Source organism: Eschrichtius robustus, chromosome 3, assembly GCF_028021215.1.
Source record: "Eschrichtius robustus isolate mEscRob2 chromosome 3, mEscRob2.pri, whole genome shotgun sequence".
NCBI lineage: Eukaryota > Metazoa > Chordata > Mammalia > Artiodactyla > Eschrichtiidae > Eschrichtius > Eschrichtius robustus.
In genome coordinates, this window is record NC_090826.1 from 36,365,406 (window position 1) to 36,391,353 (window position 25,948).

Sequence of the window (25,948 nt, forward strand, 5' to 3'; positions counted from 1 at the left end):
CTCTTGCCTTTCTTCGCCACCTCCTTTCACAGAGGAAGGGTAAACAGGCCTGTAGGTCTCAACTTCGTGCCAGCTTCTTGCCAACTTTCCGACTCATATACACTGTCTCTGCTGTGGACAACGCTGGCACCTGGGTTGGAAGGAAAGTGTGCTGGGCTGAGGACTCTGTAGTTCTGAACATCTTTATTGAAGGGAAGGGCGGAGTCTAGGTATATGGGCCCATGTGTTTGTGTGGGGAAGGGAGGTGTCCTAGTCCCATGCCCTCAGGGCTCTGGTCAGCCCAGCCCCAGTTGGCCACATTTGCTTACCTGGCTCTACCCTCAGGCATCCATCATCTCTACCCCTGGGGCCTTGGAACCCATTCATTTGCCTCTGCCCGTCGTCCCCGCACCATACCCTGCCAGTAACTAGTTTGATCCCTTGGGGCCACGTCCAGCTCCTCCCACTCCTGTCCAACCTCCTGTTCCCTAGAAGCCCCTGCCACACACTTCTGTCTACGCCTTTCAGTGTCCTGCCCAATTTTAACTAGCAGCCCCCTCTGGCGGACCCTTAGTCATGCTCCCATCGATGAGCTGACAAATCCCTGACCTCCCTGCACGAGTTGGCCTAACTTCCAGGTGCCCTTCTTTGGCTGAGTTCGCGCTCCAACCCAGACCAGACCCCATTCCTCCGTAATGGGTTTTACCCATCCACACCCTCTCCGGTTCGGACCTCGAATCCAACCCCTTGGATGAGTCTGATTAATTTCTCCCGCCTCTCCCTGGTCCTCCGTCCCCTCGCTCCGTCGCGCTTGGCCGCCGGCAGGGGCGGACGTCGGAGGCGCGCGGCGGGGACGGGCGCGCTGGAGGCGGGGGGCTGCGGGGGCGCGCGCGCGGGCGCGCGGGCCGGGCCTGCCCCTCCGAGGCGCCGTAGCGCGGGAGGGAGGTGGCGGCGCTGTGGTCTATCGGTCGGCGGGTTCGTGGGTCTGCCCGGCCGCCCGGCCCCGCCCTGCCCCCCGGGGCGGCTCGGCTCCATGGCCCGCGGCGGCGGCGGGAGGCGGCCCGGGGGCCGCGGGGGCCGCTGACCGGGAGGCGGAAGGCGGCGGGGCCGGGCCATGGGGGACGGAGCCGTTCGCAGCCGCCGGAGCCCGGAATCCAGCCGGAGCCGGAGCGGCGCCCCCTGCTGAGCCCCGAGCGCCGGGTGAGAGGGGGGCGCGCGCGGCCCCCAGCCCGGGGCCCCGAGATTCTAGACCCGGCCCCGCGAGGGGTGCCCCGAGCGCGGCCCCGAGATCCCCGCCCAGGACCCGGTGAGAGTCGCTAGCGGCCGGACACCGGCCTGGCGTCACCCCACCCTACCCCCATCCCTCGAGTCTCCTCGCCCCCCTCGGGCTCCTCTGCCCGCTCCCAGCCAGCCTCCCTTATTGTCCTCGCTCACCCTGGCCTCGTGGCGTGGGGAGGCGCTCCTCGCGCCCCTTTCCTCGGCCCCTACCCCACATCCTCTCCTCCAAGCCCCCTCCCCGCCAGGCTCCACACCCACCCTGTCTTCGCTGCCTCCAGGTCTCGGGGTGCCACGTGTTCAGGCCACTCAGCCTTACAGCCCCGCCCAAACGCACCTCGCAGCCTGGCAGCCTGACCCAGAACCCCTGCCCCGGAGGGAGGGGTGGGAGTATTTGCACGTGGGTCCGGGTGTTGTGAGCTGCCCGGGAGCCCGTCTGTGTGACTCTGTAAGTCCAGGAGCGGCGGCTTTGTTTGTGAATGCGTGACTCGTGTTGCTGTTCCTGTCACCCAGGCGTGTCTGTGACTCTATATGTAGTTCTGTGTGTATCTGAGTGCAGGTGACTGTAGCTGGGACTGCGGGTGTCTTTGTGGTTGTGTGACGCTATGTATCTGAGTGGGACTCACCCTGCTCTCTGAAGCACTGCCAGAAGTGCCCCCCAGAAGTGTTGCTGCTGTGTTGGACCCACAGTTAGAGCCATGCATGGCCCAGGCAAGACCCTCTCCTAACATGCTGTCTCCAGGGCCCAAGCGTTCCCCTTTCTGGGAATCAGAACCAGCAGTGCTGGGCAGGCCCCAGATAGTTCATCCCAATCCTTGAGGTCTTATGGGAGGGGTGTCTGATGCCCCACCCTGTACTTTGACCTCTTGCTCCAGAGGGAAGGGATCCCATAAACATCTTGTTCAAATTTGGGCCACCTGGATGCTGAGGGCCACTTCCCAGCCTGGTCCCAGATGGCCTGGCTTGCTTGCCACTGGAACCTGTCCAACCAAACCACTGCCCACCATGTTCCCCAGAGGACTAAATGAAGTCTTGAGTACAAAGCGCTCCTGCATGGTAAGTACTCAGTAAATGGTCTCCCTCCCCCAGACCAGGAGTCCTGGGTTGAGGATGCTGGTCTGTGGGGCGTTTGTTCTCTGGGGCACAGAGAACACATGTGGGTCTATACGTAAACGTGTTTCCTTGTTCAGGTATGAGCCAGCGTGACCTAGAGGTCACGTGTCCATGTTCTTGGGAATCCATGGGGTGTGTGTGAAGTCAGGCAATAAGGGCACATACCTGAGTGTGAGAGTGGGTGAAGCTGTGCTTGTGAGTGTCAGTGAGGATGAGGAAGGAAGGCATTGTGTGAAGATGCGGGAGTAGTGAGTTGCCAGGGACTGTTTGTGTGTATTTGCAGGTAGAATGTAAGTCGAAGGGTGTGAGCAGGTAAGTGTGAGGATGCGGGTCTAAGACTGTGAGCGGTGCGCAGGAGGTGGGTGGGTGGCCTAGCCCCTCCGGCCCTGACCTCCTGGGTCTGTTTCTCTCCTACCCCTGCTCAGGCCAGCAGCCGGATGCCCGGGCCCATTGGGCGGGCCGGTGGCCGCCTGCGGGATGAGCAGACTCCTCGGGGGGACGCTGGAGCGCGTCTGCAAGGCCGTGCTCCTACTCTGCCTGCTGCACTTTCTCGTGGCCGTCATCCTCTACTTTGACGTCTACGCCCAGCACTTGGCCTTCTTCAGCCGCTTCAGTGCGCGAGGCCCCGCCCGTGCCCTCCACCCAGCCGCCAGCAGCAGTACCAACTGCTCTCGGCCCAACGCCACCGCCCCCAGCTCCGGGCTCCCCGAGGCTCCCAGCGCCCGGCCGGGCCCCACGGCTCCTGTCCTGCCACCCTGTCCTGACTCGCCGCCTGGTCTTGGTGAGACTGCAGGGTGGGGCTTGCCTCTAGGGGTGGGCAGGGGACTGGGGGAGTGGAGTCTTGACCCACGGGGTTGCCAAGGGTCTGGGTGTGTTGTCAGAGGGCTGTCTCTGGGGTTCCCTTGCCCACCCCAGGCGGAGGGAGAGGGCTGGTGTCCCTGGGTTCTGATGAAGGCCTGATTCCTGCCACCGTCCTGCCTGCAGTGGGCCGACTGCTGATTGAGTTCACCTCACCCATGCCCCTGGAGCGGGTGCAGAGGGAAAACCCAGGCGTGCTCCTGGGCGGCCGCTATACACCGCCCGACTGCACGCCAGCCCAGACGGTGGCGGTCATCATCCCCTTCCGACACCGGGAGCACCACCTACGCTACTGGCTCCACTATCTGCACCCCATCCTCAGGCGACAGCGGCTGCGCTATGGCATCTATGTCATCAACCAGGTGTGCTGCCTGCGGCCCCCAGGCTGGCCACCAGCCACCAGGGAACCCACGAGCACCCGTGGGTGAGGGGCCCACATACCTGCTGGTGCAGCCACGGGGTTGGGGGCATTCGTGGCTGCTCGTCTGCCAGTGGTTGTGCGGACACGTGTACATATGTGTGGGGGCACGTGTATGTCATTGCGTGTGTAGGCAGGTTTGTATGTGCATTCAGGGGCGTGCATGTGTGTTAATGGTGGTGTGCACACTGCCAGGTGTGTGCATGGCCTCGATAGGGGGTGAGAGCCATTGTCTACCCGTGGTAGGCCCCACCCACAGGGGTGGCGGCTTAGGGTATGCTGGCTCTGAGATATGGAGGGCCCCGAGCAGAGGGAGAGTTAGACCTGAAAGAGGGATCAAGTGTGCCTTAGGGCCAAGTGCTGAGCACAGCTGAGATCCAGGAATTCAGCTCAGGCTCTGAGCCCTGCCATGGGCCTGGCTGGGGCTGGCTGCCGGAACCTGGAGAGGATCTGATACAGGCCCTCCTCCCCACAGAGAATTCCCAGACTTGAACTTGGATCCCTTTAGACTCCAGGACAATGTTGTGTGACTGGAGTTGGAGCAGGGGGCAGTGGGACCACCAAAGGGCCTGGTCCAGCCCTGGGGTGGGAAAGCGACGATTGAGATGGGTCTTGATGGATGAACAGGCATCAGCTGGCGGAGGGACTGGAGGAGGCAAGCATTTAATGTAGAGGGACCTGGAGGCCCCAGGCCCCAATGAGAGAACTGGTCTCGTGTTCGGGAACTGTCCGCTGAGGGGTGGGGTCCAACGTGTAGGGTGGGTAACAGAGATGAGGTTGGAAGAGCTAGTGGAGGCCAAATCCAGAAGGGTCTTAGGAGGCATCTTAAAGAGTTGGATTCTAGCCTGAAAGTGATGGGGCACCGTTGTGAGGTTTAATGAGGGAGCAATGTGTATGTGTGCTTATTAAAAAGATTGCTCTGGTTGCTTGTGGACAGTGGGATGCAAGGGGAGCCTGGAGGCAGGGGGCCCGGTTGGGAAGAGGCTACGATGTTCAGGAAGGAGGTGGTGAATGTGCATACGAGTCGGGCAGGAATCGTGTGGGTGAGGGGAGAGATGTGACACTATAGCAGAGAGTAAGGAAAGAGAGATGCCGGGACATCTCGAGGGTTTCTGTCTTGACTGTTGGCAGTGTGGATGCCTGCGCCTCTGAATGAGATGGGAACATAGGATCTGGGCCAGGTCTGGGGGTGAGTGCGACTCTGAATTCTTTTTTGCATGTGATGAATTTAAGTGCCTGGGGGAAGTATAAGAGGAATGTTCAGCAGGCAGTTGGGCAAATGAATCGACCTAGGAGTGAGGTCTGAGGTGGAGAGGGATCTGGGAGCCACCAGTACACAGATGATGGTCCCTAAAACCAGCAATGTCAGCCTGCCCAGGGGGGGCCTGGGAGCTGAGAGGAGAAAGCCAGAACATAAGGGAACGGGTGGAGAAAGAGAGAACACAGAGGCCACGTGGGTTGACCAGAAAGGTTTGAGGAGACCCAGGAGAGCTTGGTGTCCCAGGAGCCTAGGAATAAGCGTCAAGAAGGGAGCGTGGCAGCTGCATGAGCGCTGCTGGGGGAGTAAGGAAGGATGTAGACTAAGAAGCGTCCAGTGGATTTAGCAACAAGGTGGGCCCAGCGAGAGCCATTTCAGGGGCCTGGTGGGGGCGGAAGCAGATTGCAGTGGGTTGCAGAAGGAATCAGATTTGACAAAATGCAAGTAGCCAATTGGAGACAACTCTCGATCAAAAAAAAACCCCTCTACTGAGAAGGGAAGGCAAAAGGTAGGGCGGTGGCTAGAGGGAGGGCTTTCTTTGGATGGGAGAGAAATGAGCATGTTTATGAGCCCTGTGGGAGAAACCTAGGGCCCTGGGGTGGTGAGAGAGGTTAGGAAGGAGTGCCGATGAGCCAGGAGAAAGTGGACAGTTGCTCCAAGGGCTGGTGGGAAGGTTCAGGGCAAGGAGGAAAGAGAGCAGGTGAGGCTGGGCCGTTCAGGTTCCAGGGGAGCAGCTCCCACCCCCTCGGGCCCAGGCTGGCTGGTGAAGAGGAGGGGCTACTCCTCCTCTCCTTCCAGAAGGGCCCACTTGAAGACCAGGAGCGTCTCTGGCTCCAGCCTGGAGATCATGGGTTGGAGCAGGGGGCTCAGGGGCCAGCCAGCTCCTTCCATGGAACCCTTCTTGCTCTGGCCAGAATTTGGAGCTTGGGGCTACATGGCCAGGAGGCCGGCCTCAAGGAGACCTCGTCCCGCAGCCCATTTCTCGGGGGATCCCAGGCTCACTGTGCTTATCATTTTGTTGCGGAGACAAGTGAATTGAGCCTGGTCCCGTCCTGGTCCCAGAGGCTGCCCGGGGAGTTGGATGTGGATCTACATGAGCCAGAGGGGACAGGTGGCTGAGGCTCAGTGGCTCAGTCCTCGTGGTCTCTGCATCTTAGATGCTGGTCATTTGGGGGCATTTTTGGTTCATCTCACTCTGTGACGTGCTCAGTAGGGAAACTGTGTGTTCAGGGCCGGTCATCTCTAGGATTCGCACCAGCACAGAGAAGACACCTGGCACCAAGGACAGGGCCACCTGGCATGTTAGAAGGAATGAATGAAAGGAGAGCTCTAAATTGTAACAGTTGGAATGGACCCTGGCATAAGGGAAGCACACGGGAGGAAATGAGTAATTATACTGGGGCGGGGAGGTTTGGTGAAGGAGGCCTTTCCAGGCATGAGTTTGATAAGCATAGAAGGAGAGCATTCCAGGCAGAGGGAACTGCTAACACCGAGGCCTGGAGGCAAGAAAGAGTCTGGCGTGTTCTGGGGTCGTGGAGGAATGTAGTATAGCTGGTCCTCAGCATCTGAGGGCAGTGGCCAGAGAGAAGATGGAGTCACTTCCTGAAAGGCCTTGCAAGGCCAGGTCCAGGGTAAAGAGCTGGCCTTGATTCCTAGAGTCTGGGGGCCCCGATGGGGGCAGGTGGGGGTAGTACTGGGCCCGCAGGGACCGCGCTGGATGGTGGTAAAGTGGCAGGTGCCTCCAAGTCTCAGGCCCAGAGCTGACCTGTCCCCTCCACCAACCCCAGCACGGTGAGGACACCTTCAACCGGGCCAAGCTGCTCAACGTGGGTTTCCTAGAGGCACTGAAGGAGGACGCCACCTACAACTGCTTCATCTTCAGTGACGTGGACCTGGTGCCCATGGATGACCGCAACCTGTACCGCTGTGGCGACCAGCCTCGCCACTTCGCCATTGCCATGGACAAGTTCGGCTTTCGGTGAGGGCTCCCTTCTCAGGTGGACCCAGGCCTCCCCACCCCACCCAGGCCATCGCTCCCAGCTCCAGTGGCCCCCTTGCTGCCGGGCCTCCATCTGGAATCCCCTGAGGCCCCTCACTGATGCCTGCCTTGCGTGCCCTAGGCTGCCCTATGCTGGCTACTTTGGAGGTGTGTCGGGCCTGAATAAATCCCAGTTCCTGAGAATCAATGGCTTCCCCAACGAGTACTGGGGTTGGGGTGGTGAGGATGACGACATCTTCAACCGGTGAGTGGGGACAGGGTAGGGAGTAGACTGGGTGCTTGAGGCGGGGGTGGCGCAGACCGGGCGGGGCTCTTCGCCCTTCCTGGTGCCTGCTCCAGCCTGGCTGTCCCCGTCCCCAGGATCTCCCTGGCTGGGATGAAGATCTCGCGCCCAGACGTCCGCATAGGCCGCTACCGCATGATCAAGCACGACCGGGACAAGCATAATGAGCCCAACCCTCAAAGGTGACCCCCAGCGCCCTCGACCCCAACCGCCCCGGCCCCTTACTCCGTAGCAGTGATGTCCCAGTGCCACTGACACCCAGAGGTGATCCCAAGGTCCCCGACCCTTGACTTATAGAGATGACTCCCACCACCCCCGATCCCTGTTCCCCAGTCCCCAGCTCAGCCTCACCCCGTCCGGCTCTCACCCCTGGCCTGATTCCTAGAAGTGACTGAAGTTTAAAGGCAGGGCTCAGATCGTCACTGAGTAGCTTGCATTCCTCTCGGTGCCCTCACAGACCTCACTTGTGCCAGAACAGATAGGACGAGAGATAGTGGGCCCAGAGCACAGCTCCAGGGCCTGCGGACCCAACAGAGGTGGCCCGAGCAATGCGGGGTGGTAGTGGAAGTCGTTGCTGAGCCCTCTGAGATTGGAGTAGGTGGCTGGTCTCCGAGGAGGAAGCAACATTGGTGTCTGATGCTGGGTGGGAGAAGTGCCTGAGGGCATGTGAAATGTAGGGGCAGGGGGCGAGAGGGTGCAGAGCAGTCAGACCCAGTCCTGGCTGGATAGCCTGTGTGAAGTTCATTCTAGGCAGGGAGGCCGGCAGAGGCAGCACAAGGTGATCAGGGCAAGGTGCTGTCCTGGCAGAAGAGGGAGTGATGGTGGGAGGCTTCCTGGAGGAGGTGATGGTAAACTGGAGTTTGAAAAGAGTTATTCATTCTACAAATATTTGTCACACACCTACCCTAGGCACAGTGCTATATTCACCAGGCTGATGGAGGAGGCCAGTCTGGATAAAAGGAATAGTATGTGTAGGAGTCTGGAATGTGAACGTCCGTTGTATACACTGAGAGTCTGAAACTCTTCAGTCTGAAGGCTGGGAGTGACAGGAGAGGGGGTCTCTGCTGATCCCAGGTTGGGAGTTTCACTTTTGTCCCAGAGGCGCTGGGGAGTCATGGAAGGGTTTTCAGCGGGGAAGGGGCAGGACCAGATTTGGGTTTGGAAGGACCACCCTTTGAGTTTGAAGAAGGTGAAGGGCTGGCAGAGCTGCTGGGTGGAGCAGGAGGAAGCAGACTAGGCCCAAAGGAACTGACGGAGCCCAGGGGGCATGTGGGTGTGACGCTGCCGTGCCCCCACGGGACCAGTAGGGATGTTCTGCTGTGAAGCCAGTGTGTCAGAGTGGGGAGGGAGGTGGCAGCACTGATGTAGGGTTGATCTTTGGCAGAAGCATGACACACCAGGCGTCCAGGGAGCTGATGAAAAAGCAGTTCAGATAAAAACCATGGTGAGCAGGGCAAGGACGACAGGCTGGGAGAAGAGGGGCTTCAGGGCATCTGAGGGAGAGCGCTCAGTGTTGGGATGGCTCTGGATAGCGATCTGAACTGAGCTCAGAACGACTGGGAGGATCAAAACAGTTGGGATGAGGGTGGGAGTGGAGCTCTGGAAGCACCTGCCAGGGGCCATGGTCCTGTTGCAGGAATAGCGTGTCTAGGTGCCATCCTCAGTTGTGATGTCTGCCTTAGGTGGGGGAGTGGCATGATAGCAAGATGTTTCTGGCTTAAGGAACTCTGTGGATGCTGGTTTCATCTACCTAGTTGCTTTTGCTCAAATCTAGGAGTTCTGGATTCTTTTATTTTTTTATTTTTTTATTTTTTAATAACCAAATTGATCTTTTTTTTTTTAAGTTTTATTTATTTATTTATTTTTAAAATTTATGGCTGTGTTGGGTCTTCGTTTCTGTGCGAGGGCTTTCTCTAGTTGTGGCAAGCGGGGGCCACTCTTCATCGCAGTGCGAGGGCCTCTCACTATTGCGGCCTCTCTTGTTGCGGAGCACAGGCTCCAGACGCGCAGGCTCAGTAATTGTGGCTCACGGGCCCAGCTGCTCCGCGGCATGTGGGATCTTCCCAGACCAGGGCTCGAACCCGTGTCCCCTGCATTGGCAGGCAGATTCTCAACCACTGCGCCACCAGGGAAGCCCTAGGAGCTCTGGATTCTTCTTTCCCTCACCCTACATGTCCGGACCATCAGCTGGTCACATCAGTGCCACCCCCCCAAACATATCTGAGCTGGTCCACTTTTCCCTTTACCTCTGCCCTGGTGTGGCCTCCGTCCTCTTGCCCAGCTGGTTTTCTGTCTTCCCTCTTCTATAGTTCATGTTCCCTGGCCCTCCCTCCCCCAAACTGGGCGAAAAATCCCTCAGTGTCTTCTCACCCACAGAATAAAAAACTGCTTCCTCTGATTTACAGAGGCCTGCCCGTACATGCTCTAACCTCCCAGCTAATCTTACTCTGGTTTTTCCCCTTGGCCCATTAAGCTCTAGCCACTCAGCTGTGCAAATTCACATTTCCAGTGTAGGGTCAGCATGTGCTGTTACCTCTGCCTGGAATGCTCTTCCTCTGCTGTCAGCTTGATGGCCCACACGCACCCCTTCCATGGCAGTCATCCTGGTCTCCCTCTCCTGTCTCCCTTAGCGCGCTGATGTCTTCCTTGTCTGTTACTTGTCTCCCTTAGTGGAATAGACTTGCCACGAGAGGAAGGACCTTGCTGTCCTGTTCATGGCTGTGACCCTGGTGCTTAGAGCGCGCCTGGCACACGGGGACTGCTCAATAAATAGATGGTGAAGGAGTGACTAAAGGATGAGGAACAGAGAAGATGGCACAGAGATGATGGGTGTGAGGAGTAAAGATGATGCATAAAATACAGGACACGTTGCATTTGAGGTACCTGTGGGGTGCCCTGTGTCTAGGTCTGAGATGAGAGAAAGATTTGTGAGGGTGTTGTGATTCTGGACTCAAGGGGGTGAGATCTCTTTTTGGAGGGTAGTTGCAAGAGCCAAAGGGCTCCAGGCAGGTGGACGGGGTGACGAAGAGAACTGAGTCACCCCAGGAAGAAGCCAGGATGGCGTGACCCTTGGCCCCAGTGATCTCTGTTGGGTTTGGTGGTGAGCCCTGATCTGGACCCACTTCCATCCTATCTAGGTTTACCAAGATTCAAAACACGAAGCTGACCATGAAGCGGGATGGCATCGGGTCAGTGCGGTACCAGGTCTTGGAGGTGTCTCGGCAACCGCTCTTCACTAATATCACAGTGGACATTGGGCGGCCCCCATCATGGCCTCCTCGGGGCTGACACCAATGGACAAAGGCTACCAGTGCCAAGGATTGCCTGCCAGAGGACTGACCTACAGCCTGGCTGGTGGCTGCTCTGTGACAGATCCCCCAGGACAGAGACTGTGGGCTCTGTTTTCTGAGGGTCTTCAGTAGGCCCCCCAGCTGCACCTGGAAGTTTCAGAACCTACTTCGGGGAGCTTCTGTCCTGGGCAGGCCCCTCAAGTGTAGCCCTCTCTGGGGTCAACCCTTCTTCCTGCTCCTCCCTCCCCAGTTCAGCCCCCCCTCACTGTCAGGGTTGGGCCAGCCCCTGCACTGCCTCGCCGAGTGGCCTGGGCCAGGTCACTCCACCTCTCTGTGCCTCAGTTTCCCCCCCTTGAGTCCCCTAGGGCCTGGAAGAGTGGGAGGTATGACTAGGGGGCAATGTCGCTTCCAGGGGGAATTCTCAGACCTGGGGATCCCCCATGCTCCCAGGGGAGGGGAAACCTTTTTCACTCAACATTGTAGGGGGCAAACTCTGGTGCACCCCCTGCTGAGGAGCAGCGCCAGGAGGGGACCAGAGGGCGTGCTGTGTCGCTGTCTGGGATCTTGGGGTTGGGCTTTGCATGGGGTGGATGGGGCTCGGATCCGTTGGGTTCCTGTCCCGCCCCCCTCAGAGAGAAGGCAGTAGCCCCAGGGCCGGCTCGTGTTTGTACATTGCACAGAAACTTGTGTGGGTGCTTTAGTAAAAAACGTGAATGGAGCAGCCCCTTTGTCTGTTTGGGGATGGGGATCTGGATCCCTAAACCCAGACCCAGAGTGTGTTACGGGAGGGCCAGGGGGAACCAGGACAGCCCATCGGTCTGGCCCAGGCTGTCCTGGTTCCCCAGGCCCCTCGAAATGCAGTGGTTCGCTAGACTTCCGCCGGCTGGAAGGAGAAATGTTTACCCTGCCGCTGCCTCCCGGCCAGAAGTGACAAAGAAGTAATAAACCCATTGGGCTCAGATTTCTCGGTTCTTTCACCTGCCCTGAAGCCGAAAGGTGCTTGGAGTCAGGGCGGTGTGGATGGTTCGCACTCCAAAACCACCTACCAGGGCTGTGGGTTGGGCTTCACGAGCCGGCACCGCCCCGGAATGGGCGGGGGCGGGGCCTTCTGGTGGCGGGGCTTGGGGTAGCGGGCCCCGTTTCCCGGGTGACGGTCGCGCGGAAGAGGTGGGGCTAGGGCCCCAGTCCCGCGGCCTGGCTCCTGGTCCCCGGCCCCGGAGAGTCGGCCAGTAGCTGGGTAGAAGAGACAGCGCCAGAGATCGGCGGCTCTGGACCGGGCAACTCTAGCCGTGGGGACGGGCCGGCCCGAGAGACAGGCTGGGGGCGTGGCCTGTGAGACCAGGAAGGGGCGGGGCGTGCCCGGCACTGGGAGACCCGCGGTCTCCCAGTAACCCAGCTCTCGGATCAGCTGTCCGGCAGTCCGAGCGTGCGGCCGCGCGTTGCGGGGCGGCGGTGCGGGCAGGCCATGCCTGGGGACCCCCCGCCGCTGTGGGAGCTGGTGGAAGAGCACGTTCCGCTCCCGGAGCGGCCCGAAGTGAAGAGGATTCTCGGGGAGACGACGGTGGACCTGAGCCTGGAGCTGCGGGCAGAGGTGGGGCGTGGGAAGGTGGGCCCCACTCCAGGCCTATCCCACGACTTGGGCGATTTCCTCACCTCCTCCGGGTCCCTGGCTCTGCCCGGTAACTTTCGAGCTCTTGTCGGATCTCACTGTCCGCCCAGCCCTCTCCAGTTTAACTCTGCCCTGCCTCTCACTCCCCTAGCTCCCCTTCCTCCCCTTACTTCCCCCCGCAGTCGCAAGGTGTCCCAGCTCTCCTTGCAGGTGGTGATGCTACGATCACTGCTCCGAGAGGCTCGATCCTTCCAAGCCCCTGGTTCGCGCCGCACCTCTGACCTCTCCTCCCTTCTGGCACCACCGCCCCTCCTCAGAGACCTCGTGCGCCAGGAACTGCGGCAGCTGCTCCAAGGTCTCCGCCGGAAGGCCATCTGTGAGGGCAGGTTGGAGCCTCAGACCTGGGGCTGGGCCCTGTCCCCAGAACTCAGATGGGCTAGCCCTGAAACTGACAAGGGGCCAGGGTCGCCTTTCCTGTGGTTCCCTGGAAGGAGCCCCTGAGTGTCCCCCGTGTGCACCTTCTGCAGGGACCAGACCCAGGCTTGGGTCCAGTACAGCCCCGGGGTCCTGCGCTTTGCCTTGGAGGAGCCCAGGCGTGATTTGCCAGAGCAGGGGATATTCCGCCTGAGAGCTGGTGAGCCCAGGTATAGTGGTAGGAAAGGAGGGGTCTGTTCCCGCTTGGCAGAGGCCCCAGCCAACTGGCGGGTCCCACCTGCCGTCATGGAGGAGCTCCTGGTCTGGGACTGGACACTTCTACAGCCACTTGTTGTAGGGATCAGCACATGAGGGCTGCAGAAGCCCAGGAGACATGTACCAAGCCTGGAAGCTTGGTTTGATCTGGGTCTTAGAGCATGAGGAACAGACTTCCAGACAGATAAAAAGAGAAGAGCTTTGCAGGAAGAGGGAGCACTACACGCAGGCATGGGTGGAAGGAAAGTCTTCATCCAGTGGTCAGTTGTTCCTCCGGCCTGGAGAACAGGTGCAAGGGCTGTGCTAGAGAGGGCTGGGGACTGCACGAGATAAATGAGCAGCAGCGTGTTCATCACTGAATGGCAGCAACTTAGTTCTCGCACATCCTTAGGAAGTGGGTGATGTCCCCATTCTGCGGATGAGGAAACTAAAGCTCAGAAAGGATGGATTTGTCCAAGCTCACACACAGTGAAGGGTGGCAGAGCCCATTTGCAAACCCAAGCTCCAGAACTCCTCCTGTTAGTACCATCTTATGTTGCCTTTGTGAGAAAACACACAAAATTGTCTAGGAGAAATGGCATTTGTGTCCTGAAGGCCTGGGGTGAAGCAACATGGGAGAGTGATGTTGACTTCATCTGCCAGCAGCTGTCACAGGGACCTCAGCGTCATCAAGGACCAACTGAACGTGTCCCACGTTGACCAGGTTGCCGGATACCTGCGGTGAGGCCCCTGAGTGTGTGCAGTGGGGGTCGAGACAGGGAGGGTGGGACGGGGGATGGATCCTGACGTACTGGGACTATGAGGAAGGAGGAGGGAGGCAGCATACCTGATGGGGAGACCCAGGAGAGTAGGGCAGGTTGCTGGTGAGGTTGCTGCCAGGAAGTAGCCAAGTAGGGATGCCAGCAGGGGCCTTGGCCTGAGGAGTTTTATCCTGGGGTGTGGGAGAGAGATGGACCACAGAGGAGTCTTTTGAACAGGGGAAGGGCTGTGATCTGGGGGAGAATGGAGGCAGGAGGACTTGCAGGCCCAGTACTGTCGTGCAGAAGAGAGAATGGGGCCCCCCAGCGTGGGCGCTGGGAGGCGGGCAAGGAGAGGACACATCCTGCCCAGGAAGAGGCTGGCGGGGCTGCAAGGCTGTGCTGGGATTGCACTTGGGCAGCAGAGGGAGAGGTGGGCTGAGAAAGGAGGGCCTAGAGGGAACTCCTGGTAAGGCTGGAGGCTGGGTCTATGTGGAGGGTTCTGCTGTGCCCCGGGCCTGCAGCACTGCTGCCGGTGCCGCACTCCCCCATGTCCCAGGGCCCTCCTGGAGGAGGAGTGTCGCAAGTTGAAGAGGGAGGTTGCCATCCTGCAGGTGAGCAGCAGCCCTGGGCCTCCCCACCCCCAGAGCCTTTCTGCTGAGCCTAGACACACCCGTCTCTCACCTGGTGTGTGAGATCCACATACGTGTGTGTCTGTGTGTGCCAAGATTGTGTGAGTCCTGTGTCCATTTCTCCTGTATGCACACTTCTCGTACGTGTGAATCCAGATTCTGGTTGAGTCCCTAAGTCCAAGGTTAGCACTTCTAGATTAACCTGCTGGATTTGCCCCTGGTCTTTTGCCTCCTTCTCTTCCCCATGTCTGGGTTCGGGCCTGCCACTACCTTGCCAAGCTCAGCTTTTCAGGGAGGCTGGTGTTCCTCTCAGGAGTGTCCTCAGGTGGCTGGGATGAGGAGGCTGCATGGGGTGGTTCCTGGGCCCCACCTTGGGTATCTTGGCCTCTGCATCCCGCCCCGCCCCGCCCCTGCCGTAAGGCTGGGCACTGAGCCAGCTCTCCCTGCAGCGCCGCCTGGAAGAGGAGTATACAGGGGCCCCTTGGCCCTCTGAGGCAAGCCTAGAGCCCACCCTGGCAGGTGAGGACCCTGAGCAGGCCCCAGAGCACCCAGCCTCCCGTCCCCATCCTGCTCTTGTACACACACCCTGGAACTGCTGAGCGCTGTGTCTCAGCTAGACCTCTCCTCCAGAGCTAAAGGAACAGAAGGCAGCCATGCAACAGGAGCTGCGGGCACCTCCGAGGCCTTCCCGTGTCTCCCCCGGTCACAGGTAAACCAGAGCAGGTGGACAGCTGGACGGGTGGGCTAAGCGCAGGCCACGGCCCCCTCACAGGTACTCCCTCCTGTTCAGGCTGCGGCCCTTGGAGTCCTCCAGCCAGGGCCTCGGACCACTGCCTTGCCTCCGTGGGGCTGCTGGAGTTTGGGCCAGGCCTCTCCAGTGCCACCTGCCCTCTCCTCCTCTGGAGCGCTGCCCCAAACCTCAAGGCCTGGCCACCACCTGCCGCTGGGGACGGAAGCTTCAGTGCAGCCCCAGAAAAAGGCCAGCTTCCACTCCGATGTCCAGTGTGGCGCCCCAGGCCCCAACCTGAAGGGCTGGTCAGGAAGGAGACTTCCGCTTCTGCTGGAACTCGCCCTGTCTGCTGCTGACACCTCTCAGCTGCCATGGCCCAGCCCACTTCAGATCTAGTCTTGGATGAGGCCTCACCAGGATTCCAAGGCTGTCTGTCTCTCTGGCCCTCACCCTACCCCCTCGCCTGGTCCTTGGTGTCTGGTCCTGACCATCACAGCCTTTGGCCTTTCTCTTCCCAGGCATCCCTCAAAGGTCTGGCAGGAAGAGGTCTCATCCCAGCCCTGACTCTCGTCCCCATGGGGGACCCAGACAAAGCACAGCAGCAGCGCAGAGACAGGAATAGAAATTTCATTAAAATCTATGGACTTTAAAATCCTAGTGGTGCACGGATGGGCAGGGGTGGGCGGCGCACCGTTATTGCTACAGAGGATTAGAGGCGGCTCTTCCGGGGTTGTCACTGCACAGAGGGGCACAGAGGACGGACAAACGGATACTGCAGGGCTTGGGGGAAGGAGCTCTGGCTCCAGAGAGGGGGTGGGGCACGCCGGCTGGGACCATTTGGCACGTGAACAAGGGCAGCCCATTTTGGGAAGACTGGGCCTTTAGCCTGGCAGAGGGAGGGCAAGGGGGTGTCATGTAGGGTCCCCTTCCCCAGGGCTCTGGGCTCAAACCTCCTGCTGAACATCACCCCACCGCTATCCCCCAGAAACGAGTTCTTTGGGCAGGCTGTTGGGTCATGGGCCTCTGCTGGCTGGCCCTACAGCCAGTGCTGGGAGGCGGCGCAGAGACCCCAGAGCAGCTGAGTGAGGTGCAGGCAGGCCTGGAAGACAGACTGGGCCCGAGGCCAAGGGCAAGGGGGTGGCAACCACAGATAATACAATTTTTACAAAAATAATTGCACAGACAAACAGGGCTGGGGTTACAGCCTGACATGTAACACTGCACAGCCCCCTAGCCCCTTACCCTGCCTCCAGGTAGGAAGATCCAAATCTGCCTGGGCAGAGGCTGGGGTCTGCTCTGGGGGCAGGAACACTGGTCAGGAGGCTGAAGGCTCGGGGAGGGGGACAGGTAGGGGGCCCACCCAGAACCTTAGCTCAGGGTAACGTGTGGGGGCATCAGAGGCCACATAAAGTCCAGCTGCCTCCGGGGACCTGGCCTGAGACCCCTCCAAAGTGCTTTGGGCCCCCCAGCAACCCTCCCATCACTCACGCCCCCCAGCTGCCATCTTGGCATCCAAAGGACCTGTAAACACTAGGGACACGAGCACGAATGACCACGCTAGCAGTGGTGGCCAAGGTGACAGGAGCCGCCCTGGTCAGGGCGTGGAGGGGCAGGCGGTGACACCTGTCCACCGCCTCCCCAGTCTCTGTGGCGGGAGCACGGGGCGGGGGTGGGGCACTCCCCCGGCAGTTGTGCTCATATCCGGGAGTCCTGCAGACGGCTGGAGCCGTTACTGCCCACCGTGGGGATCTGGGCCTTGTCCGGGTGCAGCGGCTGGACCTCAAGCCCGTCTTCAGGAGAGGGTGGAATGGTGAGGGCATAGCGCCCCGTTCGGTGCTCCAGGAGGGCGGGCCCCCAGTCTCTGCTTGGCTTGGTTGCATTTTTCAGACGCTGCAGGAGAGGTAGGCATGGTTGGGGGCGGGGTGGGCACGGTCATCAGAAGGGAGCCCTGAAGCCCCGTCCATCCACCCCCTCCTGTTTCACCTGGCTGCCCCCTGCCCCCACCCCTCACCTGGAGGAGGGTATCCCCATCTGTGCGGCAGAGCTGGTACAGGGCGTAGAGTGGAATGCAAATGACAGAGGACAGAGCCATGAGGAAGCCGATGGCCACAGCCCAGCCTGGATACTGGTAGTGGTTGTAGGTAATTGGCTGGTACTGGATCACCGTGAAGATGAGAATGAACTGCAGAGAGTGGGGGACGGGAGTGGGCGTGAGTCCTGCCCAGCCCCACCCAGGCCTCAGGCCTCCTATCCGCACCCTCTCCCTCCCTCTCCAGTTTCCCAAACTAGAAAGAGGCATTTTGGGGAGGGCAGGGGTGACGTCAGTGTTTGGGTAGTGGAAGAAGCTGGTGGAACCAGGGGTCCAGGGTATGATGGGCAGGTGGCCACGGTGGAAGGGGAGAGGTCTGTCTTCTGCATAATCCTGAACCAGCCAGGGAGCCATTCAGCTGCCGTGGCCCTTGGAAGTCAGTTCTGCTCAAAGACTCGCAATGGCCCTGCATTGCCTGCTGAGGTAAGGCCAAATCCCTGGCCTTTAGGGCCTTCTCCACCTCACATCAGCTTATCTTTCTGGCCTTACTGTCTCAGTGTCTCTGCTACACCCAGCGTTTCCCACCCTTCATACTATGGAGGATCCTCTTTTGCATCTTCCTCTGTCAAACCCTATGCAAATGCCACCTCCTTCAAGAAGCCTCCACTGATTTCCAGTCTCCTCTTCCTGAAAGGGCTTTAGTGGCATTTTCCATCTACTAAGCATTTTATGGGTGTTTCCCCCAGACCTGGGAGCTCCTGGGATTGCATCAGCTCTGGGTCTCCAGTGCCCAGCACGGTGCCTGGCACAATCTCGTGTGCTGATCTGAACTGACTTATGCAAGGAGGTGGGAGTAATGGGGGAGAGGAAAGGGCAAAGTCCTGCCAGTCTGTGGCTATGGAGACAGTGACAGACAGCCTGGGGAGGCTCCAAAGGCTAGAAATCATGAGTGTCAGGCTGGGGATGCTCTCGGGAACCGCTTTGGAAAGAGATGAGGGACATGGGAAATAAAGCCTGGGGTTCCAGCAATGAAAAACCTAAAGTTAGCAGAAAGATGGGCAGGTGGCTCATGGGCCACCCAGAGGAGCCAGGGCAGTGGGTGCCACTTGCCAGGAGGGCTCAGCATCCACCCTGAGCCCTCATCTGTGTCCTGGAGCTCAGGCCCCTCCAGCCTTCCGGGTGACCAAATTCTAGAAGGCAAGACCCATATCCATTGAGGGGTGGGTGGGCCCTTCTGGGACGCTGCACACAGAGGAGCTTAGAGCAAGTTTTCTGAATGGAATTAGATCCTGATCTAAGCTGTGGATAAATTCTTAAAAAAAATTTTATTTTTGAGTTTTTGGCCACACCGCACAGCATGTGGGATCTTACTTCCCCGACCAGGGATCGATCCCACACCTCCTGCCTTGGAAGGCAGAGTCTTAACCACTGGACCGCTGGGGAAGTCCCAATGAATTCTTTATTTGAGCTGATAGAAGGATGGAGTTTGTCAAAAAAGACCTTTTCAGCAATATAAAGAAGTAAAGCCCCGAAAGAAAACCAACAGCCCAGAAACACGTGTCCACAGAGCCTGACATCCTCACCTGAAGGTAACTCCAGCCTGGCTTTCTGGGCACAGAGAGGGCGCTGCCGCCTTTGACTCAATCTCGCGGAGACACTGGACCCAGGGCCCTTCCTGCCTCCTGCCCTGCCTGGGCGGTGCCCTGGGTCTCCAAGCAGGGCGGCAGCCTCCTGGGAGCCGTGGAGGATGAGCTCCCCTGGGGCAGGTCCTGGGCCAAAGCCACAACCCTCAAGGGCACTGCGCTTGGCTGGCATCTACCCTCCCCTCTTCCCACCACTTACAGGAGACTTCCGTTGCTCCTGTTTCAAAGCTGGGCCAGTGGCCAGAGCTGGTTACTGCGCCAGGCTCGGGAAGATCCCACAACCCATGTGATGGAGGCCTCAGCCCTCAGGGGCCTTTTATTCAGAAACATGAGCCAAAGTGGAAATCCGGTGCTGACCTCTCTGTGGCACACAGGAGCTGGCATGATGGGGGCATGACTCCGGACACTGCCCTGGCCACTGGGCTGACCCCTCTGTCACTCAGAGATGGCCCTGCCTCTTCTCTGTGGAGGGACCATTACACTAGCAAATCCCTTTTGCCCCCCACTTCTCACCCTGAGCATAAAGGAGTAAATCAGAGGGTTTTTAGTCCATAGACCACCCCTCCTCCTGCACTTCTTTCTGGTGTAGCACGGGCCCAGCACACAGGCTCCAGATCAGACTACCTGCTTTGCATGAGGGCTCTGCCTCTTAGAAGCTGTGTAACCTTGGATCAATTACTTAACATTTCGGTGCCTCAGTTTCCTCATCTGTAAAGTGGAGATAATAACGATACCTTGGAGAGTTGTATCACATGACTTGATATATGGCTCCCGGCCATGGTGGGAGTTCCCTCCACCATTTCAGCTCCCTGATGGGAGTTTCCCAGGTGTTGAATACTGGTGGAAACCCAGAATTCCCCCTCCCAAGCCGGCCCACTCCAGTGCCTGGAAGGCTTACGAGGGTGTCCCGGATCCTGAGCTGACATCTGACTTGTACAACCTGCTTCTGGAACACGCATTCACACCACATACCCGGAGTACTCCGAGCACCTCGGCTATCAGGGACTGGAGACAGGAGCTCCGCGAGGCTGACGGAGGCTGACGCCAGTGTCAGTCATGGTTCCCGAGGCTCCTCTGGGAATGCCAGGCGGGAACACCAGGGAGGGAGGGCCGGCTCTCAGCTGCTGCCAGCCTGCTTTCCCCTTCCGAAGCTGGGCACTGTCTTCAAATACAGGACCCTGTGCCCCCTTCCTAACCCAAGGCCAGGGCCTGGGTGGTTCTGAGTCTCCACACACCTGTCTGACTCTACGCAACCTTGCTCGGACTCCCAGTGGCCAGATTTGTGTGGGTGTGGAGCCTCCATGGGGAGCTCTGGCCAGATGGATGGGCTCTTGCTCTCCCTTTGCTGGTTCCCAAGAGAAGGACGCTTGCCACAGGGCGGCAGGGGAGGGACCACTGACGAACTTACAAAGATGATAGCTGGAGAGACGAAGCGCCAGCAGATCTGGAAGAAGAGGGGCGGTGGGAATCCCAGCATCATCTGGATGTCCTGGAAGTAGTTGTGGTGCCCTGGAGAGAGGGAGGTCAGCAGGCCCGCAGGACAGCGTGGGCAGGCCAAGGGCCGGGACACAGGAGGCCATGTAAGCTTGGGCACTTACCGTAAATGTACATGATGGACACACACATGATGCAGGAGATGACGACCAAAGAGAAGCTGGCCGCGTAGTTGTCCATCAGCAGCAGCCAGTAGATGCCTGCCTGTGGGCCAGTGGGCAGCTGAGTCCAGGGTGCCCGAGGCTACACTCCCCCCTTGTTAACCCCCATACCCTGGCAACTCCGGCCCAGCCTTTCCCTCGGTTCTTACCTGGCTGGTGAGGGGGATGCCCAGCAGGAAGCCAGCCACAGCCACGCCCAAGGTCACATAAGTCTTTTTCTGCAGGATCCACTCATTCCCTACCTCATCCACAATGGCCGTGACCAGCGTCTCTAGGAGGCAGAACTGCAGGATACAGCCATCAGAGCAGGGGCCTGACCTCCGCCCCGGCCTCCTCCCTCCCCAAGCCACAGGCCCATGTCCTGCACCTCGTACCTGAGTGCCCAGCCCCAGCAAGATGAGCATGAAGAAGAAGAGCAGGGACCAGAGCGGGGAGATGGGTAGCAGGGTGAGGGCCTCAGGGTATGCCACGAAGGCCAGGCCAGGGCCGTGGTCTGCCACGCGGGACACGTCCACACCCAGGTGATTGGCCATGAAGCCCAGGATGGAGAAGATGACAAAGCCGGCATAGACGCTGGTGGCACAGTTAGTGATGCTGATGATGACACTGTCCCTGATGGGGAGGAAAACAGGCAGAGTCAGGACACGCAGCTTAGTTCCCCCTGCCCGATTTGGGCCAAGAGGCTTGGAGACAGAGAAACTTCTAGGAACAAAGGTGCCCCCAATCTCTTTTCTGGTCTGCTCTGGGCCTCTCTAAGTGGGCCTGAGGCTCTTGAGTCCTCACAGACCCCTGGGGCATCACTGTCTTCACCTCTTCTCTCTTCTGCCAAAGCTCTGCAATGGCTGGACCCGGACCCAGCGTTGCCAGGATCTCAAGGCCGTGAGTGGAAGGGAGGGCCCTGGTGGGCCAGGAGGCTGCACGGGATCTGGTGGGTCTGGGGGAGCCGGGGTCAGGCTGCAGAGAGGGTAGGAACTGGGGGCAGCCCCAGGGCTGGAAGGGAGAGTCTCACCGGTAACAGTTGTTGTGGAACTTGTTGTAGGAAGCCATGGTGATGAGGCCGCCCCACGCGCAGCCCAGCGAGTAGAAGATCTGGGAGGCGGCATCCCCCCAGACCTGCGGGAGGGATGGGCCGGTGAGGACCTGTGGTCAGAGGCTGGCACCTCTCTGCCTCTCCCCATCCCTCTAGGTCCCCCTCCGTCCACAGCCCACCTTGGCCTCCAGGATCTTGTCCCACTGTGGGGTCAGGTAGTACATGATGCCCGTGAAGGCTCCTTCCAGGGTCACGCCACGGATGAAGAGGATGGTCAGCACCACATAGGGAAATGTGGCCGTAAAGTACACCACCTGGGTGCGAGAGCGGCCCCGCTGGACTCCTTCGGGCTCTTCCTGCCCCCTCAACCACCACTGGTCCTCTGGTCCCTCGTCCCCTCCCATATCCTTTCATCACTCCCCCACCCACCCCTCCACACAAAACCAAGGTAGGGGAGGCAGGATACCTCTGGGTGGGCACAGATCCTGCTGGGGGAGGGGTACTTACTTTCCCTGAAGACTTGACCCCTCGGATGAGGCAGAGGAAGACGACCACCCAGGAGACACCCAGGCAGCCAAGGAGGGGCAGTCGCACCTCCCCGAAGTTTCCGATGTCATCTGACAGCTTCAGCACATAGAGCCTGGAAAGGGGATACTTTGTCACTGATGGCCAGCCCTACCACCCAGCAACAAACTCCCAAGGCCAGGGCCCAGCCTGGCAGCTCCCTCCTTTCTCACGAAGTCCCAGCAGCTGGCTCATGTGAGATGGGAGCGTCTGTGAGGCGCCAGCCCCGGCAGGCCCAGCCCCCTCTGCCTGCTGTCTCTCCCAGGACCCTCAAGGGCACCTGCAGGCCACACCCTGGTCCTGGGCCAGCCTCTTCAGCCCCTGGGTGTGGAGGTCTCCCTGTCCCTGCTCAGACCCAGCCCAGGCCCTTGCTTGTGTGTTTCTCCCCTCAGGAATGCCCTCTCCTCCAGACTAGACACACCCTATCTGGCGTCACCTCCTCCAGGAAGCCTTCTGTGATCTTTTCACCCACACTAGTCCTCCAGCTCTGATGAACAGAGGGAGGCAGTGGAGGACTGAGTAAAGATGGAGGCTCCGGAGCACGCAGGCCCAGACTCGAACCTATGTATGTGTGGCTCTATCTGGCGCCCTGTGCCATGCCAGCTGTGCTCTTTCAATCAACTGGACGTTTATGTGCCAGGCCCTTGCTAGATGCTGGGCATATAGACCTGGATCAGGCATTGCCGGGAGGAGTGTCTCAACCCCATGGGGAGGAGCACACTGGACGTCTTCCTGGAAGAGGTGAAGCTTGAGCCAAAGTTTGAGGGATGGGGAGGAGGTGGGTGAAGAGGAGTGGAAGTGTATGCCAGGCTGAGGGAATAGCACGCAGCAGGACAGGGGTCAGGAACCAGCACAGCCCCGCGTGGGCATGTCAGTAGCTCAGGAAGGCTGGAGGAGAAGGGGGAAGGGAATAGAGAAGGATGAAGATAGAAAGGGACCAGACCAAGAGAAGCTGCGAAGTCAAGGCTGAGAAGTTTGGATTTTATTCTGAGAACAATGAGAAGCTTCTGGAGGGTTTTTAAAAGAGCACTCTCAGGGTCTCTCCTTGGCTCAAAACCTTGCAGCAGCTCCCATATCTCGCCATGGAAAAACCAAAGTCCTTACGGTGGCTACAGAGCCCTACATGATCCATTACCCCCTAACTGCCATCTCTCAGATCTCCTCTCCTCCTGCTCTCCCCCTTGCTCACTGCTCCAGCTGCACTGGGCTCCTTGCTGTTCCTTAAATGTGCCGGGCATGCTCCCACCTTTGCACATGCTATTCCCTATTTGGAGTACCCTTTCCCCAAATCTCCACATGTCCACATGGGTGTGAGACCTGTGCACGCACACAGGACCCCATGCTTAGAAGGGCCTTGTGCTTGGTTTCATGCCCTGCCATTGTCATCTTGAAATTCTTAATTCATTTGAACGAGGGGCCCCATCTTTTCATTCTGCACTGGGCCCCACAAATTATGCAGCTGGGCTCGTCCACGTGGCTCCCGCCCTCTTTACTTCCTTCAAGTCTTCACTCAGGTGTCCTCTTTGCAAAGGGGCCTACTCTGGCACACCTGATTAAACCTGCCACCCTGGCCCCAGCCTGGCACACCTTACCGCCTTCTCTGCTGTATTTTCCTCCACAGCGCGTCTCTTTCTATCACACTGTACATTCTACTATTTAGTTTGTCATCTGCCCTCTGAAGGCAGGGGTTTTTGTCTGTTTTGTTCACTGTTGTATCCCCCAGTGCTTAGCACAGTGCCTGGCACAGAGCAGTGCCCAATAAATATTTGTTGAATGCATGAGTGAATGCACATCATGGAAAATGGACTGAGAAGTATAAAGGGGAGAACCTGGAGGGGGGCCGGCTTGGTTGCTGGAGTTGTCCAGGCTAGAAGTGATGAGCAAGAGACACACTCTTGAGCCTCAGTTTCCTCATCTGTAAAATGGGCATCATAACACCAACCTAGGATAATTTGTGGAGAAATTTAGGTAAACACAGGCTCCTTTCTTTCCCTTCTTTCAGCAAGGGTCTCTCAGCGTAGCTCATAGGCTGTCCTCTAGTCTTAGCTATTTTTACTTATTTTTTTCCAAATCAGTTCTCAAACCTCATGACAACATGTTTAATACCTTGCGATGGGTTGTCACTCCGGCCCCTCATGGGACAATGTTGCCAGGCCTGGGACTTGGTGTTTGCTTGGTCAGCCTGCCTGGCTGTTAAGACTTGCAAACACCTTGTCCTGCCTCCTCTGCCTCAAATCTTCCCCCAGGCCGCCTTACACATTGTGACCTGCAGAGGGCGCTGTCCAACACGCCCCTCTCCTGTCCAACTCCCGCCACAGCGCTGGTTTGTTCAACGGGCCAGGCCCTGGGCTGGAATCTTTCCGGGCTCTTAGTCCATGGGGGAACCAAAGACAAAGGGATGGAGAGGTTCCCCCCAAGGAGAGGCTTCTGGACCCCTGCAGCTGTGCTTTCCAATCCTTTTCCCTTAGTGGCACGCAGAAAAAATATTTTTGGCCCATAAGGGCAAATCGACAAGGTCACTCAAAGTTGAAGGCAGCAGGGCTGGGGACTCTGGGCTGCCCAAGCGCCACCGGACTGGCACACTATTTAGGGTACATCGTGTTGGGAGGCTCTGCCTTCCAGAATAGCCATCGGGTCCTACTGCTACAGCCGAGAGTCGCTTTACTTTGAGCAACAGCGTTCAAAGTAAAGAAACCATTTCTTGTTCAAAAGACTTTTTAAAAACTTTGCTAATTATATCTGTTAAGCTGGTAGTGCTTTATATTATCTTATATTGCAAGAGTCCAGCGTATAACACGAGGGCTTAAAGAGTTTAGAAGGCTAGCCTGGGAATTAAATAATGAACTCTACCTTTCTTTTTGTGGTACCATATTTAGTGTTTTGTTTTGGTTTTGGACTATGTGCTTTTGAGATGAAACAGCTAACCTTAAAACTTTTGGAACCCCACATATTTACAAGTTGGCTCTCACATAACATCTCTGGACTTATTCTGCATTATTTTTAAATTTCCCCAACCAGATGGTAAACACCTTGAGAACAGGACACCCTAACCTATTTCACTGCATTTCCAGCAGTGGCTATCACTGTGCTTACTGAGCACCCATCACTGCTCCTAGTGATTTATGTTGCATCTTTATAACAACAAGAATGATGTTGTAACCACGCCCACTTAACGGATGAACAGCTGAGACTTAGAGAGTTTTGGTGACCTCCCAAGTCCACACAGCTGGTAAGTGGCAGAGCCAGGATTTGAGTGAGGTCTGTGTGGCTCCGGGGCTGCCATGAAGACACCGGGAGAGGGGTGCTGGGATCCAAGTCCCACTGGGTGTCAGGTGTCTGCTGGGGAGATGAGAGGGCATGTCCTGAGCTTAGGGCCTGCCTAGCAGGCGTTAGACCAGCACACAGAGGACTGTAAGACAAGATTGTGAAGGGGTGGTGAAGGAGGGGAAGACTGTGGGCCAAAGGGTGAGCAAGAGGCAGACGTGGGCTCAGAAATCTGCCCTGGGAGCTTCTCTTGCTTTAGAGGAGTCACTTAATCTTTCTTTTGACTTGTTTGTTCACCTGTAAAATGGGAATATTTTATAAAACCTGCACCCACTACCTAACAGCATTGCTGTGGGGCTCAAATGAGATTGTGCAGCTTTTCAGAGGGGCGCTGGAGAGTGTGGACCACGAATGCCTGTAGAGTATCATTGGCCTAATTCACACCAGGCACCGGGCACAGAGAGGCATGTATATCCTGACACAGCATTGCTGCCTAGTTCGTTAACCTCTGAGCATAAATCTCTGAATCTGAAAAACAGGGATAATATCATATAAGAGAATATGCCTGGCACATAGTAGCTGCCCGAGAAATGGGGGTGCTTGCTCGCCTCGCCTCCTTGCTGATGCCATCCGAGGCAGCCCTCTCAAGGGTCATTTCCCCAGGCTCTCCAGGAGGGGGCGGCAGGGAGCCATCCTTCAAGGAAGGAGTCCTGCCTGGGACAGCGGCTCCTTAGGCATGCCTGGCTCCAGCCCTGGCTGAGGAGTAGAGTTGAGCTGGCCACCCTGTGGACCTCCTGACCCATGGCTAGTTTTCTTTGAGGGAAATTCCCCTCTAGTTGCACTGGATAAAATCTCGTGAGCTTTGCCCTGCAGTGGACCCACCCATCAGGGA

The 25,948-nt window shown here is 58.3% G+C and overlaps 3 protein-coding genes across 20 annotated transcripts in view; 2 read left to right on the top strand and 1 right to left on the bottom strand.

Moving 5' to 3' along the window:
• Positions 1-898: 898 nt before the first annotated feature.
• B4GALT2 (beta-1,4-galactosyltransferase 2) lies at positions 899-11,191 on the top strand. 3 transcript variants are annotated; one of them, XM_068539718.1, is made up of 7 exons: positions 899-1,179; positions 2,793-3,148; positions 3,352-3,587; positions 6,689-6,879; positions 7,022-7,144; positions 7,261-7,365; positions 10,321-11,191. In XM_068539718.1, the coding sequence occupies exons 2-7, from the start codon at positions 2,845-2,847 to the stop codon at positions 10,469-10,471; spliced, it is 1,110 nt and encodes a 369-aa protein (XP_068395819.1). In that variant the 5' UTR covers positions 899-1,179; positions 2,793-2,844; the 3' UTR covers positions 10,472-11,191. The 3 variants fall into 3 exon arrangements, with proteins under 3 accessions (XP_068395819.1, XP_068395821.1, XP_068395820.1); XM_068539720.1 differs by lacking the exon at positions 899-1,179 and adding an exon at positions 1,190-1,285; XM_068539719.1 differs by lacking the exon at positions 899-1,179 and adding an exon at positions 2,131-2,310.
• Positions 11,192-11,840: 649 nt separating this feature from the next.
• Positions 11,841-15,523, top strand: CCDC24 (coiled-coil domain containing 24). 11 transcript variants are annotated; one of them, XR_011073521.1, is made up of 8 exons: positions 11,841-12,468; positions 12,610-12,726; positions 13,415-13,492; positions 14,069-14,123; positions 14,591-14,660; positions 14,772-14,850; positions 14,932-15,300; positions 15,390-15,523. XR_011073521.1 is itself a non-coding variant. In XM_068539730.1 (8 exons), the coding sequence occupies exons 1-8, from the start codon at positions 11,939-11,941 to the stop codon at positions 15,433-15,435; spliced, it is 1,164 nt and encodes a 387-aa protein (XP_068395831.1). In that variant the 5' UTR covers positions 11,841-11,938; the 3' UTR covers positions 15,436-15,523. The 11 variants fall into 11 exon arrangements, 9 of the variants coding, with proteins under 9 accessions (XP_068395831.1, XP_068395832.1, XP_068395836.1 ...); XM_068539730.1 differs by having other exon boundaries at positions 14,932-15,120; XM_068539731.1 differs by having other exon boundaries at positions 11,841-12,064; positions 12,293-12,468; positions 14,932-15,523.
• Positions 15,524-15,801: 278 nt separating this feature from the next.
• The window catches only part of SLC6A9 (solute carrier family 6 member 9), a 31,280-nt gene continuing 21,133 nt past the window's right edge, over positions 15,802-25,948 (bottom strand). For all 6 annotated transcript variants that reach the window (XM_068539726.1, XM_068539721.1, XM_068539724.1 and 3 more), the window contains 9 exons: positions 21,736-21,868; positions 21,408-21,542; positions 21,208-21,311; positions 20,573-20,810; positions 20,348-20,482; positions 20,142-20,241; positions 19,952-20,052; positions 16,883-17,053; positions 15,802-16,761 (listed from right to left, as the gene is read on the bottom strand). In XM_068539726.1, the coding sequence (XP_068395827.1) occupies positions 16,567-16,761; positions 16,883-17,053; positions 19,952-20,052; positions 20,142-20,241; positions 20,348-20,482; positions 20,573-20,810; positions 21,208-21,311; positions 21,408-21,542; positions 21,736-21,868 (1,312 nt within the window). In that variant the 3' untranslated portion in view covers positions 15,802-16,566. The remainder of the gene's footprint in view (positions 16,762-16,882; positions 17,054-19,951; positions 20,053-20,141; positions 20,242-20,347; positions 20,483-20,572; positions 20,811-21,207; positions 21,312-21,407; positions 21,543-21,735; positions 21,869-25,948) is intronic.

Excerpts from the sequence above, each read along its gene's own strand:
- B4GALT2 (XM_068539718.1), top strand. The coding sequence starts at position 2,845 with ATGAGCAGACTCCTCGGGGGGACGCTGGAGCGCGTCTGCAAGGCCGTG. Across the intron at positions 6,880-7,021 it reads ATGGACAAGTTCGGCTTTCG|GCTGCCCTATGCTGGCTACT; the intron begins GTGAGGGCTCCC and ends TGCGTGCCCTAG. Across the intron at positions 7,366-10,320 it reads AATGAGCCCAACCCTCAAAG|GTTTACCAAGATTCAAAACA; the intron begins GTGACCCCCAGC and ends CATCCTATCTAG.
- CCDC24 (XM_068539728.1), top strand. The coding sequence starts at position 11,939 with ATGCCTGGGGACCCCCCGCCGCTGTGGGAGCTGGTGGAAGAGCACGTT. Across the intron at positions 12,727-13,414 it reads CTGAGAGCTGGTGAGCCCAG|CAGCTGTCACAGGGACCTCA; the intron begins GTATAGTGGTAG and ends TTCATCTGCCAG. Across the intron at positions 14,661-14,771 it reads CCTAGAGCCCACCCTGGCAG|AGCTAAAGGAACAGAAGGCA; the intron begins GTGAGGACCCTG and ends CCTCTCCTCCAG.